This window comes from Sander lucioperca, chromosome 11 (genome assembly GCF_008315115.2).
Source record: "Sander lucioperca isolate FBNREF2018 chromosome 11, SLUC_FBN_1.2, whole genome shotgun sequence".
Lineage (NCBI taxonomy): Eukaryota > Metazoa > Chordata > Actinopteri > Perciformes > Percidae > Sander > Sander lucioperca.
The window spans coordinates 16,804,515-16,821,431 of NC_050183.1; the positions used below are offsets into that span (position 1 = coordinate 16,804,515).

The following is a 16,917-nucleotide window of genomic DNA, read 5'->3' on the forward strand; positions in this document are numbered from 1 at the left end:
ATTTGCTGAAACTGACCCTATGTTCAAAGAGCAGAAAAGTGCAATGTGATATTCTCTACTTGAATATCACATTGCACTTTTCTGCTCTTTTTGCACTTCTGGTTGGATGCAAACTGCATTTTGTTGTCTTTGTACTTGTACTCTGCACAATGACAATAAAGTTGAATCTAATCTAATGTAAAAAATGAATGAAGCAGGTAATTTAAAAAAAAAAAATCCGGCTCCTCTGGCTCCACCTACAGCCTGTAGTGCGATTTGCAAAAATCCACCGCTCCCTGTTCAGATGCACCAGTCAGGTAACCTGACTCCGCCAGATGGATTTGCTCGGCATATCCATCTGGGAACTTTCCGTTGGAGAACTTTTGGGAAGGGGTGAAAATACTGGTTAGCTGATTGGATAAACCGTCTGTCTATCACCACCTATGTTGGTGATAGATGGACCAAATCAACCAATCAGATCAACGATATATCAAACTCTTGCCGAAACCAGTCGGGAGAAGAGCAAAAACATCTTTTCCTCCGAGAAAAGCCTCCAGTGCCGTTTTGTGCTCTTCTTTCAATGAAGGAATACTTTCTAATTCAGATAAAACTTGCGCGATAGCTACGCTCTTCTTATCCGTGGAAGCCGCCATGTTGTTTAGACTGAACAGTCGCTTCTCGTTGCGTCACACCTAAACCCGCCTCAAAACCAACGCTGATTGGTCGGTCGTTTGGTGAACGGCTCCAAATTTTCTCTGTCTCAAGATGCCAGACTGATCTGCGAGTGGAAAACTGGAGCTCGCGAGATCAGGACGGTCTCACGAGGCTACCACTCAGGGCCAAGAGGGTTGTCTAACTGCGTGTCAATCACTGCTCATGCACATGCATTAATTCTCCCTTGTGGGGGGAGGGGCTTAGGAGACCGTTTTGGGCTTTAGCGGAAAGGGGGGGGAGGGACTGAGAAGTTGTTGATGTTCAAATTTTTTGGCTGTCCTGGATCTTCACAATCCCTCCTACAGCACCTTTAAGCATCACCAACAGGTTGACATTTTAGTTTGGGGTGAAATACAGTGACAGCTTTCAGGTTGATTGCCATAACATTTGGTACAGATGTGTACTTCCCACAGAGGACTTGACAATGACTTTGGTGATCCCCTGACCCTTTCCTCTGGAGCCACTGTGGCAGTTTGCTTATTCGCGGCCGGTTCACTCTTTACTTTAATTAAACTTATAGGGAATAATTATGAGCTGATCAAAGTTTTCACTAATTCATTTTGTGATTTTAATAAATCTACAACAAGGTTAACATTTGGTCAACTGAGAACTGGACACCATGTTAAAGCTCCTAAAATCATAGTCACAAATCTCAAGTATTTCTCTATAAAATAAAATGTTCCTCAATAAATGTGCAAAGATAAAAGTTCAAGTTTGGATGTGATTGCCTATACAAACATCCCCTCAACTTTCATTGCATTTTGATACTGAAATGTTGCTAAAAACTGATTGGCGCACAACAAAGTGTATCACCTTTTTTTTCAACCTCTCCCTGCCCGTGGATGTATAGACTAAGTTTCCACCCACTTCAAACCAGCAAGAAGAGCACAGACAGAATGAAAAATATGGAACATCTTTGAAAGAGAAAACAGAAACGGAACTTTTGCAGAACATTGTTTGTTCATGTAGGACACATCGACCACAAGCTGTTTTTGGAAAGTGTTTTTCAGGGCTTTTAATTTAAATGAGGGAATTCACAGTTCTAAGACAACTCATTTATATACCTCAGGAATATTATCTAAATTGAGATCTATTGCAAGTGGCATGTTTTTTTTGAGCCTCATCAGAAGGCTTCCTTGTACGGTATTACACCTCAGCAGATAGTGGCATGCATGTCGGATCTGTTCTCATCTGTCCTCTGGCCCTCAACCATCTTTGTCTGGCTGGTATGTGCCTATGGACAGTCCCATGACCCGACTCCTGGTCTAAATATAAATATCCAAGCAGCACTGCTAAGGTCACATTACGTCATCCCAAGCAGCACACTCTCAATCAAGTAGCACTCGGTGCATGAGCTGTGAAGGCGCCGAAGGCTTTATGATATCCTGGGCCATTAGGGGCGGGTTGAAAACGATTGGCGGCGCTAATCACTCCTGGAGCACTATATGATACACAACTTAAAAAAACAAACAAACTGGTGAAAAGAAAATCCCTAGTGTGTCCTTTGTGTGCTTTCCTCGAGACTTTTAGCTGACATGGGTAATGGAATAAATAAGGTACGGTATGAAATCTCTACCTTAACGGGATTCAAAAACATTCAAACATGAATCACCTCGTTGTACTTTCACAGCCTCTTCTTCCTTCCTTTGACTCGATTTCTAATGTTCTTTAGATCCTGCCTGATCTGTATCTCGGAAACATCAAAGGTAAGATGTCCTGCCTTTTGTTGAGTAAAAATTGATTTATTATCTGAATAATGTAGCAGAGTATGTTTCAGTTCCTCATACGGAGGGGCATGTGGTGAGATTCTACACTGAGCTCAGTTTCTATAGAGTAAAGAGGTCACAGTGTAGAGCACAATGATTGAAGTATATTTTGATGATTGAAAAAATTTTTACACTGTGTGTGTGTGTGTGTGTGTGTGTGTGTGTGTGTTACTCTCTGTCAGCAGCTGGAGGAAACAAATTATTTTGAGGGCTGCTGAGTTGAGGGTTGATGTGGGTGGGGATGCCCCGCAGCGTGGGGGTGTCCCTGGTGTAAACTGTATTCCACATCGTTCCATAAAGCAACAAATGCAATCATTAGGTTGCTTTTCTTTTCTTTTTTTTATTAAAAAAAAAACTCGGTGCGCACATGTAATGGTGAGTGCACAGGAAATGTCTTAAAATATGTATCACTTTTTGTAAACATGACATGTTCAGGGAACCACTCTTAAATAGGAAATCTGACATATTTCATGTTATCAAGGCCTTCTTTTTTTATCCACTTTGCTCTTGTCTTTATACAGTAACAAGTGTGAGCAAGTACCAAAGACTTTTACAGTGTAAGAAGACCCCTGACCAGTCCTACAAAGGAAGAACAGTAGCTACAGAAGCAGTAAAGTCTAGAAAAAGAGTTTTAAAGGAACAATGAGTAGGATTTACTAAAAATCACTGTATAGACTCACACAAAAATAATCCCTGTCAATCATCACTGACAGTCTTTATCTGTTGCCTAAGCTGTCACAAATATTTATCTCATGACCAACACACTTGTGGACTCATATGACCTTCAAGTCGCTGGCAGACAGTGTAAGTTGTTTTTGTGTCTAAGTGACTGATGGGAACAACAATCTTTGACGTTGGTCCAGTATTAAGCGAGATCACTGCAGTCGGCAGCGGCGAAACAAGCTACAATGTAAGTCAATGGGACCATTGTGCAGCTTGTATTTACGTTCACAAAAGTGCTTGTTTTGCAGCTGACAGACTCAGATTAATATTCTAAGTGTCTGACAACATTATGGAGAGGATTTCTAAGGAGGTCGACCTTTCTGTTAAAGAGTAACCTCCTCCCCTCTGGCAGGCGCTACAGATCCCTGCGCACAAAAACAACCAGACATAAGAACAGCTTCTTTCCCACTGCCATCAAACTGCGAATAAGTAGGGTCATCCCCACTTTGGCCACTCACCCACTTCTCTGCACATTACATACTTATCATTCCAATATGCATCTTGCACACTATTTTGCACTATTACTTTTTGCACTCTACATCCCACTCCATGTGTACTTGTCTTAATATTATGTCTTATTTGTATTTTTGTATATTATGTTGATATGTGCCTATATGTATATTGTTGTCTCTATTGTACATTATGTGTCTATATTGCTATTTGTCTACTGAATGTTTACTACTACATGTCTATTTGTTGAATGTATAGAGAGTTAACACCTACCAAAGTCAAATTCCTTGTGTATGTAAGTATACTTGGCCAATAAAACTGATTCTGATTTTTTTTTTTTTTTTTAAACATAAAAACATCAGCGAGATTGCGTTCGCTAAAGCCACCAGACTCCATGTAAATAAACAGTAGGAGACCAAATTGACGTTGCACATTTGCCCCATAGGGTTACATTGCAGCTTGGTCGGTGGCTGCCGGTTACAGCGTTCACGCTTAACACTGGACCAATTTCAAAGATTGTTGTTCCTATCAGTCACTTACACCCCAAAACATAGGAAAATAGGGTCCAGTTTGAAAAAAAAAACACGAAATTACCCTTTAAGGATTTATATTGAGTATTAAGTATGTATATTTATTTTCCAATGTATATCGTATCAGTTTTTGTTTTGTCTTACAGTTTATACAAACTCATGTTGTGTGATATTAGGGTTAGTTGAGTTGATTTGGCTGGCAGGAGGGCTCAGCACACACTCATTTTGGTCTTGTATGGGTGGCATCAGCATCCTGCAAACTTGCAAAGCATGAGAAAATCTTGCTCAAGGCACATCTGTCCAAGGTAGAAAACATTTGGCTTCCTTTTGTAGAACAAAATTTGATTAGAACAATTACTGATTCTTGCTTCTGGGACAAGCTGTTGGACTGTTTTAGAAACATTGGTTTTCCGGTTTTTCTTTCAGTTCAAAACAAGAACAACACTTTTAAGGCCACATTTGCTTGGGAGACATTAGAGGAGGGGGGGGTGGGGGTTGTTGTTGGGTAGAAAACGCTTAATTTAGGTTGTACTTTACATGGGGTGATTTGTGATCGGATGGAAAGGAATATTTTTTGACGATTAATTTTCTTTGCGTTCCGCAGATGCACGAGACAGGGAGCTGTTGGCGCAGCACAACATCACCCACATCCTATCCATCCATGACACAGCTGCACCCATCCTGGAGGTGAGCTGTTGTCTCTGTGTCTTATATCGGCCTGTGTGACCCCCCTGACCCCAACATCAATCCGACCATAAAGTACACAACCTCGCCTAAACTCACCAGGGCAGTTTTTCCACCTCAGCGCCCCTGCTACTCATTCTGAAGATTTTTAAAAGTTGGCAGCAGACATGAGATACCACTCTGTCTTTTTCTGATTAGATCTTCATTAGGGCTGCAGCTAGCAAATACTTTCTATTAATCTGTCAGTTCATTTTCCAATTGCTTAGTCTGAAAAATGTCTCAATTTCCTAAAACTTACTTGAACCTGAAGCCAAAACCCATACATTTTTTTAGCGTTTTATGCTTAAAAAACTGACTTAAACATTTATCACAATGTTAATTTTCTATCTATTTCCTCTGAGGTATTGTCTTCAGCAATCTATTAATAATATGTGGCCATTGTTGTTGCATTTTGAAAGGATAAATATGAAGAAAAAAGGGTGTAAAGTAACATCATTTACACAAAAGTCTGATTTTTACCAAAGGCTGTTGAAATAGACCACTTCAATTGGTGTGACAGTCAGATGTTCTTTTTTTTCCAATTTTGCACAGAAAGTCCTTTTTTCAGTCACAAGAGTTGGAATTCACCAGGTTTCACCAAATAAGCAGCTTTCTGATTGACTTCAATATTGTGTGGGATCCCGGTGAATTTTTGAAAATTTGTATGCCGTTTTCAGTCTGTGATGCAGCTGTGATACAGATACAAGCCCTCAAACTGGCGTTTTTCACACAAGACACTTTTAGCACAGCAGTGAAGTTAATAAAGTCTTGAAAGTGCAACTGCATTAAAAAAAAAAAAAAGGATTCTTGCTTCTCACGGCTGCATTTAGACCAAGCAATTGGGGTACGAAAGGGAGAGAAAGGTGTGTACGTGAGCAAGTGAGTGTGAGAGAAAGAGAAAGAGGTGCTTCTACTGTGAGAACCTTCAACCTCACTGATTTCCATTTGGTAACAGATGTAAGAATAAAGTCTGTAAAATGAGGAAGATCTGTTTTTGGAGGAATAATGTTGAATTTAGAGACGTTATCCCCTCAGAATAATAGCTAATGAGCTATTTGAAATTGAATTGAATTGTCATGTTATTTGAGTGATATTTCATTCTCTCTCTGTCTGCGTTTGACTCGTTTTTGACAATCTTGATCTTCAGTGTCCGCTTTCACAACTTTCATCTTTTCTTGTTGAAAGCAAGGATGAAAAGTGCTCACGAGATTTCTGTACACTTTCTCCATCCATGCTAGTATGTTTCATAGAACTCTGAAGAGAAACAGCAACTTGTATTACAGTATCACTACCCAAACTGGTCAACCACCAAAACTTTTTTTTATAAGGTTTTGGGCTTGGAATGATGTCTGACTCGCTGAACTGTGCTGCTCTTCATTCAGCAGCTCTTTAATCCCACCTGCTGTGCAAATCTTTGATCTTGATTGTTGGATTGTTCTCACATAAATATGAATGACGCAGCTTATTGAACTCTGACATAATGATGACTCACGTCTGTTTTTACCAGTGTAGCCCAAATGGCCAGATGGGATGGTGTATTTGCATACCTAACAGTCAAACTGCTGACTGATTGATTTCTTGGAAGACAGCGTCATGGTTTCTGAGAGAGGAAGGTAGAATTTGCAACCACCAAGTCTCTGAATACCCTTTACTGTACAGTTTGTGGCTCAAATTAACATACCGCAAAATAAACTGACAAGGTTTTATGGATAAAAAAAAGAGTCTTTTTGCGAGTAAAGAAAATTAATTTCTGAACTTATCCATATCCACTTGCATGCACACTGTTTGGAAGATTATTCGTGCTTTCTGTCTGCCTGGGTTTGAGTTTACAAACACTGCATCATGGTCTTGATGAGTTTTAAGGGCGATGTTGCAAAGATATAAGAAGATATCTCAGCATTTGTTTGCATAACGTGACTTTTACTGTCAATAATTACAATTTTCACGACACGAGAGTTACATTCTCTGTCAATATGTGCCGAATCAGAATCAGAAAAGGGTTTATTCACACAGTAAGTTACACCTACGTGGAATTTACCTTGATGATTGGTACATACACACACACACACACACACACACACACACACACACACACACACTAACATATTAAACATTAATAAGAAATAAACAATAAATACAGAAACCGAAACAAATATATACAAAATAGCTGTCCAGCATAAAGGCTGAATGGGTTGAGTGCAGAGTGCAAAAAATATATAATATGTGCATGTTTGTTAGTGTTTAGGCGTGTGTGTATGAGACTGTGTTTAAGTGCGTGCAAGCTAACCTGTCTGGAGCACTTCCAGAACTCGGTGTGTCCCAGAGGGCTCAGGGGTTTTTGCGGCGGTGCAGTCATAACGGGACAAGGTAGTTTCTGTCCACTGTACAGTATGTTCCATCAGCTGCCAGGTGCACAGTACAAAAACACACACACACACACACACACACACACACACACAGGCGAATATCGTTATGTCGTGACCTACCATAACAGCAGGGTCAGAGGGGCAAAGTTTCAGGGGCCGCCCCATACACCGAGAAACAGGAAGTGTGTTAGACCCGGTGTTCGAACAGATGACCTGACAGAATGAAAACCCTTGTTACACTTTGTTAAATGTCGTACTTTCATTAATTTACCAGGTTTATCTGCAGAAAATACACTCTATTGTGTCACTTTAGTCTAAACTTCTCCCCTCTATTTTCCTCCAGGACATGACGTACCTGTGTATATCTGCTGCTGACCACTCAAAGCAAAACCTGTGAGTACTTATATGATATGTATATTCAGTATACACACAGTATGTATGTCTGTATAGGCCCACTTCTTTTGAAAGGTCATCAGTATTGGATCTGATGTATCTACCATCTGTTGATCTGTGGCATTATGTAAATAACAAGAAACTATTATATATATATATATAGTATATATATATATATATATATATATATATATATATATATGAAAGCATTTTAAATAAAAGTATTCTTATTCAGGACGTTCATTTGAAAAGAATCACATACACAGTGCCATTACTGACTGAGTACTGTAAACCAAAAGTTTACAACTATCAATAAATCATACAATCCAGTGTCTTATAATGTCTTAATACCAAATCAGTACTTTCGCAAGTTGAATTAAGTGGAATTGATTGATTGATAAATGCATTAAATAATCTGGGCCGAGCCCTCGGTTGTGTTTTAACTAAAATGATTTCACAAGAAGGAGCTCATGACTTCGAGAGGGGAATATGTTTCAGTAAGTAATGATGAACTGTGCTGTATGCAATGTATTTTGTTTCGTGGATTTGATTTGCAAATAAATGAATAAAACATGAAAAAACCGACAGATATTTCAAATGTGGTTAAATATATATTTTTTTCAAGTCTGTATTATCAGGATGTTTAAATCCATTTGAATCCAGTGTGTTTAATCTGATAATTTGACCAGGATTCAGTACTTCAGAGACAGCATCATGTTTATCCACGAGTCCCGACTGAAAGGAGAGGGTTGCCTCGTTCACTGGTGAGTGAAAAAAAATCATAAATAATACTAAAAATTCTTATTTATGTACTTAATCTTAAACAAATGACATGCTAAAACAATAGTTCAATTTGATTGATCAAACAGGATTTAAAGGGATTTATAGTCTTGTTTTTTTTTTTAACCAATATATTCCTTGTATGTCTTGTCTGAACTGTAAATGTATAATGCTCTCCATTCATATTTTGATTTAAAAATCATAAAATCATAATATGCTTTACATCAGAATTAATGGTACGAAACTGGTGTCATTTGCATACGAGGATGTCGAGAGGAAGACGCACACATATTCAGATTTAGTTGGTTTTGGTTCATTATGATGAGCATTTGCCTCGAGATAGATAGATAGATAGATAGATAGATAGATAGATAGATAGATACTTTATTCATCCCGAGGAAAATTTTAGGCATCCAGTAGCTTATACAAACATAACACAACAAGCACTCATACACACATATATCTCACATACATAGAAATCACTCACAGAAATTTAAATAGTTAACAACTTGTGAAGTGATTACAAAGGTCTGGTACGTGATGAAATGACTATGATAAGGTGCTATGGTAGAGTGTGTGCAATGGTGGTAGTGCAAAAGTGAACAGTGCAATAGCTTATTATTAAATATTAACAGAACAATATATAACAGGGAATAAATGATAAGATGTAGATGTTATGACCACAGTCCATATTGTGTAGGAGGGCTAATATAGCCTATAAGACAGTCAGGTGTACAGCAGACAAAGTGATATAATGGTGATATAATGGTAGGGGCTGAGAGAGACTCATGCTGAAAAGTCAATTTCTCCCCTCCCCCTTTGTGTGGTATTGAAGAGTTGGATGGCCCTGGGGACAAAAGACCTTCTCAACCTGTCTGTTGAGCATGACAGTGACAGATGTCTGCCAATGAACATGCTTCTCTGTTTAGGTGATTACTGACTGGATGTCTTCATATTTTATTGACCCAATTCTCCTTTTTCAACCACATCACTGTGACCAAACAACAACAATTGGGTAATGCTCTCATTGTAGATGTCATCACCTTTAATCTTTTCTCATATCAAACAGGACAAAATCAAGCATTTAACCACAGCAGAGTTTCACTTCTTTGTACACTAAAGAAGGGAATCTGACAAGGGCGTAGGTTTTGTTTTAACATGGGGGAGGGGCGACACATTATAACCGGAGGGGCCTGGGGGTCTTCCCCCATAAAAGTTTGAGTGTCAAACACTTCATTTCCTGCATTCTGGCTAACTTTTATTGCAACAATTTGTGCCTTTTCTGCATCAATTTATGGTGCAAATGTCTTTAATAATGTAAAGGAAATTATTATTCTCCTGTATTGTTCCAATGTAGCACAAGTACACTGTAAGAAAAAAATCTGTAGAAAAACGGATAATGTCCTGGCAGAAAATTACCAGCAGCCTACCTTTTCCGTTAAGTTTACAGACATTTCTGTTAATCCAAAAACGGAAAATTCTGTAGATTTACAGTATATCCTCGGTACCTTTAACAGACATTTCTGTTAATCCAAAAAAATTAAAATACGGAAAAACACCTGTGAAAAATGATTATTGAAAATTCCTTCATAGGGTTAGGGTTAGCATATTGGCCCTTATTTCTAGGCACAGTTATTGTTTTCCGTTCCCTGAACGGTTAGTTGTACCTCTTTTGGGGAGTGGCTTGTCTTTTATATTTTTTTGAGGGGCACAAATCTACATCTGCTAAATATTGGGGGGGAGACACATCTATGGAATGTGAATATGTGTTGATCACTACACCTGGCATCAAGCTGTGATGCTGTGTGCTCTCAGTGTGGCAGGAGTGTCCCGCAGTGTGACTCTGGTGGTGGCTTACATCATGACGGTGACGGGTCGCGGCTGGGTGGAGTCTCTGGCGGCGGTGAGGGCGGCGCGGCCGTGTGCGGGGCCCAACCTGGGCTTCCTCCGGCAGCTGGAGGAGTTTGAAAACACAGAACTGACAGAAGTGAGTGACACCCCGCTGATCTCAATTTAAAGTTATGATCATTAAGATTACATTTTGTTTATTTTTTCAGCAGTAGTCATTCAATGTATTTCTGTAATTACCGGTATTTGGTATTTTAAGCCCCCAACGTCTCGTCGCACTAAGATTAGGCAATGGTTAGGGTTAAGGTTAGGTGCCTTGAAGTCGACGGTCGCAGCACTGCCTTGAAGTCGACGTTGGGGGCTTAAAACACCATCAAGCGTAATTACCTAGAAGCAGAGTTGGGGGGTTACTCTATATCAACGACGTTTCATTTCTGGGATTGTTCCGGTGCTGCCGGAAATTCCACCGGATGTCCCTCAATCCGGCCGGATGTCCGTCACCTTCCTCTTTCTTTGTGTTGTAATTTTAAACTGCGGGGGGATTTATGAGGACTATGGTGAACTGCTCCTCAGATCTCTGCAGGGTAAATCCATACAGCTAGCTGTTGGACAGATAGTCTATCTGTCCAATCTGAGTTTTCTGTTGCACGACTAAAACAACTTTTGAATATACACGTTCCACCAAAACAAGTTCCTTCCCGAGGCTATTTTGCAAGCGGCACCATTACTACGTCCAGTGCCGCCCAAAACTATTGTGATCGGTTTAAAGAAATGCCAATAAACCAGAGCATGTTTCTCTCCCATCCCAGAATGCTGTGTGGACTGGCCAGACCCTCCTCCGCAGCGCTGTGAAGGAAGGTCTGGCAATGCGAGACTATGCACAACTTCAGATACTTCCAAGGTGCATGGAGAGGGGAAAGAAGTCTAAATAGGTCAAATCTCCAGCAACACTTAATACAATACATTATTGAACGACTTCGGCCTGTGACATTCATCAGGGTTTCTGTAGTTGACTTCCTATATATTAGTATTAGTTGTTACTGGGATTCAAATTGTGTATCCATGCACAAGGGATTAAAAGGGAAATAGACTGGATCAACGGAAGTAGGTTTCCAGGATAATTGCCTGACATCTCGCGGGTGGCTCACACAGGAAACAACAACAAACTTAGATCTAGCAAGCTACACGCTGAAAATGGCAAGTTTTGAAGAAAATTTCAATTGTACAACAAGGCATGCCTGCTTGGTTCTTTTAGGGAATTATTGTAAAGATTTACAAAGAATATGTTAACGACATTGACTATCTAACTGGGAGCGTTTTTTTCTACTATCCTTAAATGTATGTCTGCTGTAGCCAGAGCTTACTCCACAGCGCTGTATAGATAGATCTGGCAATGCGAGACTTAAAGGGAAATGATGCAAACATGCATTGGACTTTTTTTAGGGTTCAGTATGACTGTGTCGACATTGTTGACTGCTTTCTAAATTAAAACAATGTGACGTGATGAAGGCTCTTGGCCAGCGGTTTGTTCAGGTGCTCTGTATTGCTCAAAGACAGAGTAGAGCTCTGCTTGAACAGAAACTCAACACCAGGCTGAAAAGCAGTGTTTGTATTACCCTCTGTGGTTGAAAGTTTCAAGCCTGTGCCACTTCTTGCTTAATTTTTGATGATTTTTTTATTGCTTTTTTATTTGAAAGTAAAGCGGCAGACAGGAAGTGGTGGGAGAGAAGGTCCGCGGTTGGAATTGAACCGTGGACGTTGTGGTCACAGTATGTGGCATGCGCTGTAACCATTCGGCTAACAGGGTACTACCGCCTGTTTCACCTCTGACATGTACAACACCACACACTTTTGGATTAACCCAGTTGTAGTCAGAAGCATACGCTGTAACAGCACCTGTAACCACACCCGACAGTGATGTCACTGTGCATCGTCACCGAGGAGTACACTTCGACGTCACAGCAGCAAGGTGAGAAGCTAAGGCTACATTTACATTGCTACGTTTTGGTTTTTAAGAGCAAACCAAAAAGTGTTTTTAGGTCCAATTCATATCCATTTAAACTAATACACCCAAACCAAAATATCTCATCAACATTCTCTTATACTGGGCATGCTCATGCCGGGGTAAACCGGAGGCAGTATGTATAATCATAGACAGTAAAAGAAATAGACACAGCGACGCCATAGACTTCGACGGAGACCAGATGGCTGAGCGTACTACGCAGCTGCTGCGCAGCCTCAAACTGAGCTTGATGACGTAGATGTGACGTGAGCAACCTGTCTGAAAGTTGTAAGTCTTCTGGTAGCTGTGCCCTCCCTTGACTGTATGCCTCACGTCGCCCCGATTGCCTGCGAGCTTCTCCTGACTATAGGGTAATTTCTCTACTGTGCGACAGAAAGTCGCGTGGTTATGACACAATCGTTAGCCTATTTTTACAAAAACGTCTGCTACGGGGCCATAACGTGAGATACAAGGTAATGGAGCCTTTTAAACATTGTCGTGTTTCTTTAGAAATAAACAATGGACAAATAGAGTCTTTAAACGCTTCAGATGTAAAGTTATTTGCTGTCAAAGTGACGCCAAAATGAATGGGAGTCAATGGAATGCTAGTGGAAGGTGATGGCTTGTTAGCCTCAGAATCTCCCCATAGGAGGTACGCTTTCCGGATGCTCGCTTACCCCCTTGGGTATACTCTGCCCGTTGCTGGTAGTTGCCATGGTGACGTTAGTAGCTTAGTCTCAGAGAACGAGACGTCATGACCCAATCAGGTGGCGAAACATAGGCGTCAGTGTCGGTGTTGCCAAAGGTCTATGTTAGCGGCCGTCGAGACTGCAACACAACCCTGCAGATTCCAAACCAAAACGGGGTCAGAAGTTTTTATCAAATTCCTCCAGTTTAGGGGCTCTGAAACGCCAGAGCAGTGCAAGTGTTTCTACTGCCACCAGTGTATGATAAGCGTGTCACATTTTGAACAGAACATTGGCACCCATATAACTAAAAGCCCGGGTATGTTTGAAATGAATTTCAGACCTGCTCTGAAGGGCCACACTGAGGGACAAGACGTGATGGCCATTCAAATGGGGATATGGGAACACACACTTTCAGACAGTATCTCCTTAAAGTTAACAACTGTTGTACTCCTTTACACACAACAGTCACTGTGTAAATTGTGCATGCTTATCTCACTGGTATCTCTTTATCTATAAGGCTCTTGTTGGAAAACTACCATACTACTCTACATAGGATTGGCCATCAAGAACAGATTCCTACTTGTAATCGTTTCAAAAATTACGATTCCAGTAGAATTGTTTCTTTATTGGAATCGTTTGGAGGATTTGGTTTCAAATCTAGTCATGGGTTCCAAATTTATCATGTGCAAGTTTTGGTTTCCGTAGCGCCCAGACGCTTGTTGTGTTGCAGCCATGGAGCACAGTAAGAGACGCTTTAGTGTGGCTTTATTTTACGTTGAAAAAGCCCTGTAAAACTGCAACCCACCATTGAATCAAAATAAAACTTCCCTCTTATGTGTGAAATAAGCATGTGACCCTTTTTAACTCCACCCCTCAAAGAATCGGAATCGTGAATCGATAAAGAACCGGAATCGAAAGGAAGAATCGCAATTGGAATCACAATCGTTAAAATCCAAATGATGCCCAACCCTAACCCTACAGAACTTCTCTGCTTCTCAGAGGGGCATTATCAGACTTGCTCTGCTGACTGGCTTTTGCGTCATGTTCCACAAGCTCAGTCTGAATTTGAAAAAACACCGGACTTAGTGCACCTGACTCCTGGAACAAATTACAGCACTTCTTTAAAAATCAACTCACTTGTGCCTTTTGGACAATTTAGAAATCTTGTTTTGGTGTAACGTGTACGTTCAAAAGTTGTTTTAGTCGTGCAACAGAGAATCTGCAGAGAGCTAAGGAGCAGTTAACCAGATTAGAATTCCAACACAAAGAATGCAGAAGATGACGGACATCCGGGCGAAAAGAAGGTACATCTGGCTGAATTTCCAAACTTTAACTTTAATTATCCTCCTCTTTGTCTTTATTTCTGCCCCCCCCCCCCCCCCCCGCAGTATCAGGCCTGGTGGAAGGAACGATACGGGAAGAACTCGTTCAACGATGACGAGGAGATGGAAAACCTTTTAACTCGGAAATCCAACAGCAGCAGCAGCAATAGCATAACAACCAGCATCACACCTGAGCTTGGCACAAGTGGCACCTGAAAGAAATGTCTTCTAAGAGTCTCGTCTTTCGTGAAATCAAGCCATTGAAGGACTGTTATTATTATCATTATTATAATTATTATCAGCTGCTTTTCTTCATCATCAACCCTGCAGAGTAAAGCTACATCAGGAACCTGTTCTGTATCCATATTACGATGAATCTCATGTTTGCAGAAAGGCTGAGGAGTCATGTGAGTGGGGGGGAATTTTTTTTTATGCCATTATCTCAGCCCCTCTTGTCATGTCATGTCCTCGCCTCTAACTGTCAAAAACACATGCAAGGGCAGTCAAGCATGACACCAAGGAAATATGTACATACAGTCCACAGTGTGAACACACATTTAGCAGCGTTCCCTCCCCCGGTTAGTTATGTTATGTTGTGTTGACTTGACTTGAAATATGAGTATTACTTTCTGTAGACAGTGTGGGAGCTGAAGAATACTGTATCAGTATCCAGTAAAACAGTATCAGAAGCAGTATTTATTCATAAATCAGTTTTATTCCTTAATGTTTATTTTTGTTTGTGTTGTAAAAATGTGTTCATGGTCTAAATTAGACTCTCAATTATAACATCTTGTGGAGTTACTGATTGCCACCTACATTTCTGCTCCAGATTATATAGGCATTTTACACATGTATTTGCATTTTATTTAATAAAATCCATTAATTGAGTTTGAATTTTATTTGATAGGGATGATGCAATTCAACATAGTTCCATCACAGCACAGAGAGAGAGAGAGAGAGAGAGAGAGTGATTATAGCTAACTTTCAACTTATCATCAAGTGACTATTTCTTTATCTATTTAAAGCAGTGGTTACTAACCTGGAGACCCAATAAGGATCGGGAAGGCATAAAACATGTTAAAACCTATTTCTGCTACACAAATTAAAGCATCATTTGAGACATTTCAGGCCTTTTACAAAATATTCAAATAAAACAAGAGTCTTTGGTGGAACTGGCCAGTGGTGGAAGACATATTTAGATCCTTTACTTAAGTAAAAGTAGCAACATAGAATATAAAAATACTCCATTACAAGTAAACATACTGATGAATTAATGTGTGAGCAGAATTTGAAAGTTTGTTTCAGGTGGTATTTTAACTACTTGATATTCTGCGGGGTAGTTTAATCTATATTATATATATATATAATATTTTATAAATTGATCATTACATTTTTGTGTTTGTTCTTAATGTTAGGGTTATTGTTATAACACATTTTTATTTGTTTTGGATCTAGTTCTCTCCTAAAAAATTTTTATCTTTTAAAACTTGAGTGTGTGTGTGTGTGTGTGTGGGGGGGGGGGTTACAAGCCTAAAGGCAGTGGTACAATAGTAATAGTAAGTGCTTAATTTACTTAAGTACTGTTATTAATTACAATTTGGAGGTAGGAATCTCTACTATTTTATAGGGTATTTCACTACTTTCAGAGGGAAATTTTGTGTGTTGTATTCTACACTCATCGAGCGACTAATTACTTTACAGATTAAGATTCTATGTAAAACATAAGCTGATTTTTTTATAAAATATGATGCCGCATCATTGATTAAACTACCCAATAGTGTATTAAATAGTTAAAATTAGCTCCACCTCAACCAGCTAAACTATAGCAATGTTTCTAATGTCAGTAATGATAATCAAATGATGTACCCTATCATATTATATCATTTATTACAACACTGACAGGAGCCAATTCTGCAGAATGAATACTTTTAATTTTGAGACTTTGAGTTTCATTAGTTCTTTGTACTGTTACTTAAGTAGGCTACGCTATTTAAATGCAGGATTTGAGTATTTTTATATTCTAAGTAAAGTAATAAATGTAAATGTAGAGCTAATTTAGAGCGTTACAGTGAGGATTTTTAATTGTTTTGTATTTTGTATGAAACATTTACTCCTATTTCTAAGACACCTTGTGCTCACACCTCGATGGACTGTAGATAATGTGCTCACACAATAACGTAGGCTATTTGGTATTTGTAGCCTATATAATACGGTAGCCTATTTGACACACAGTTTATAATAATCCTAGCCGGTAGGCTGTTGTTGTCTAATTGTCTGCGGTAGGCTATCATCGCAGTTTTTCTTTATAATCTTCCAACGGCAACAAGCTCAGGTTTTTTTGCGCATCACTTCTGCTGCAGGACCAATATATAGTTACTTTTCGTAAAGCTTTATCATTTCAAAGAATTGTTTTCGTCTCCGTCCTGAGTTTCCACGTGTGCGGGTGTGTGACACTCAGACTGACGCTGGCAGGATTTCCCCCGGTGTCTTACTGGAGACCGGCCACTGTGAGCGCGTTGATAAGCTTCGCAGGAGAGAGAGAGAGAGAGAGAGAGAGAGAGAGAGAGAGAGAGAGAGAGAGAGAGAGAGAGAGAGAGAGAGAGAGAGAGAGAGAGAGAGAGAGAGAGAGAGA

At 39.8% G+C, this 16,917-nt stretch overlaps 1 protein-coding gene across 2 annotated transcripts; it reads left to right on the forward strand.

Moving 5' to 3' along the window:
- The first annotated feature begins 2,145 nt into the window (after positions 1–2,145).
- Positions 2,146–15,172, forward strand: LOC116038110 (dual specificity protein phosphatase 22-B). Of its 2 annotated transcripts, XM_031282310.2 has the most exons (8): positions 2,146–2,249; positions 2,366–2,399; positions 2,981–3,016; positions 4,767–4,849; positions 7,595–7,644; positions 8,334–8,408; positions 10,240–10,411; positions 14,352–15,172. In XM_031282310.2, the coding sequence occupies exons 1-8, from the start codon at positions 2,229–2,231 to the stop codon at positions 14,499–14,501; spliced, it is 621 nt and encodes a 206-aa protein (XP_031138170.1). In that variant the 5' UTR covers positions 2,146–2,228; the 3' UTR covers positions 14,502–15,172. The 2 variants fall into 2 exon arrangements, with proteins under 2 accessions (XP_031138170.1, XP_031138171.1); XM_031282311.2 differs by lacking the exon at positions 2,981–3,016 and having other exon boundaries at positions 2,211–2,249.
- Positions 15,173–16,917: the final 1,745 nt, after the last annotated feature.

Excerpts from the sequence above, each read along its gene's own strand:
- LOC116038110 (XM_031282310.2), top strand. The coding sequence starts at position 2,229 with ATGGGTAATGGAATAAATAAG. Across the intron at positions 7,645-8,333 it reads GACCACTCAAAGCAAAACCT|GATTCAGTACTTCAGAGACA; the intron begins GTGAGTACTTAT and ends TAATTTGACCAG. Across the intron at positions 8,409-10,239 it reads GAGGGTTGCCTCGTTCACTG|TGTGGCAGGAGTGTCCCGCA; the intron begins GTGAGTGAAAAA and ends GTGTGCTCTCAG.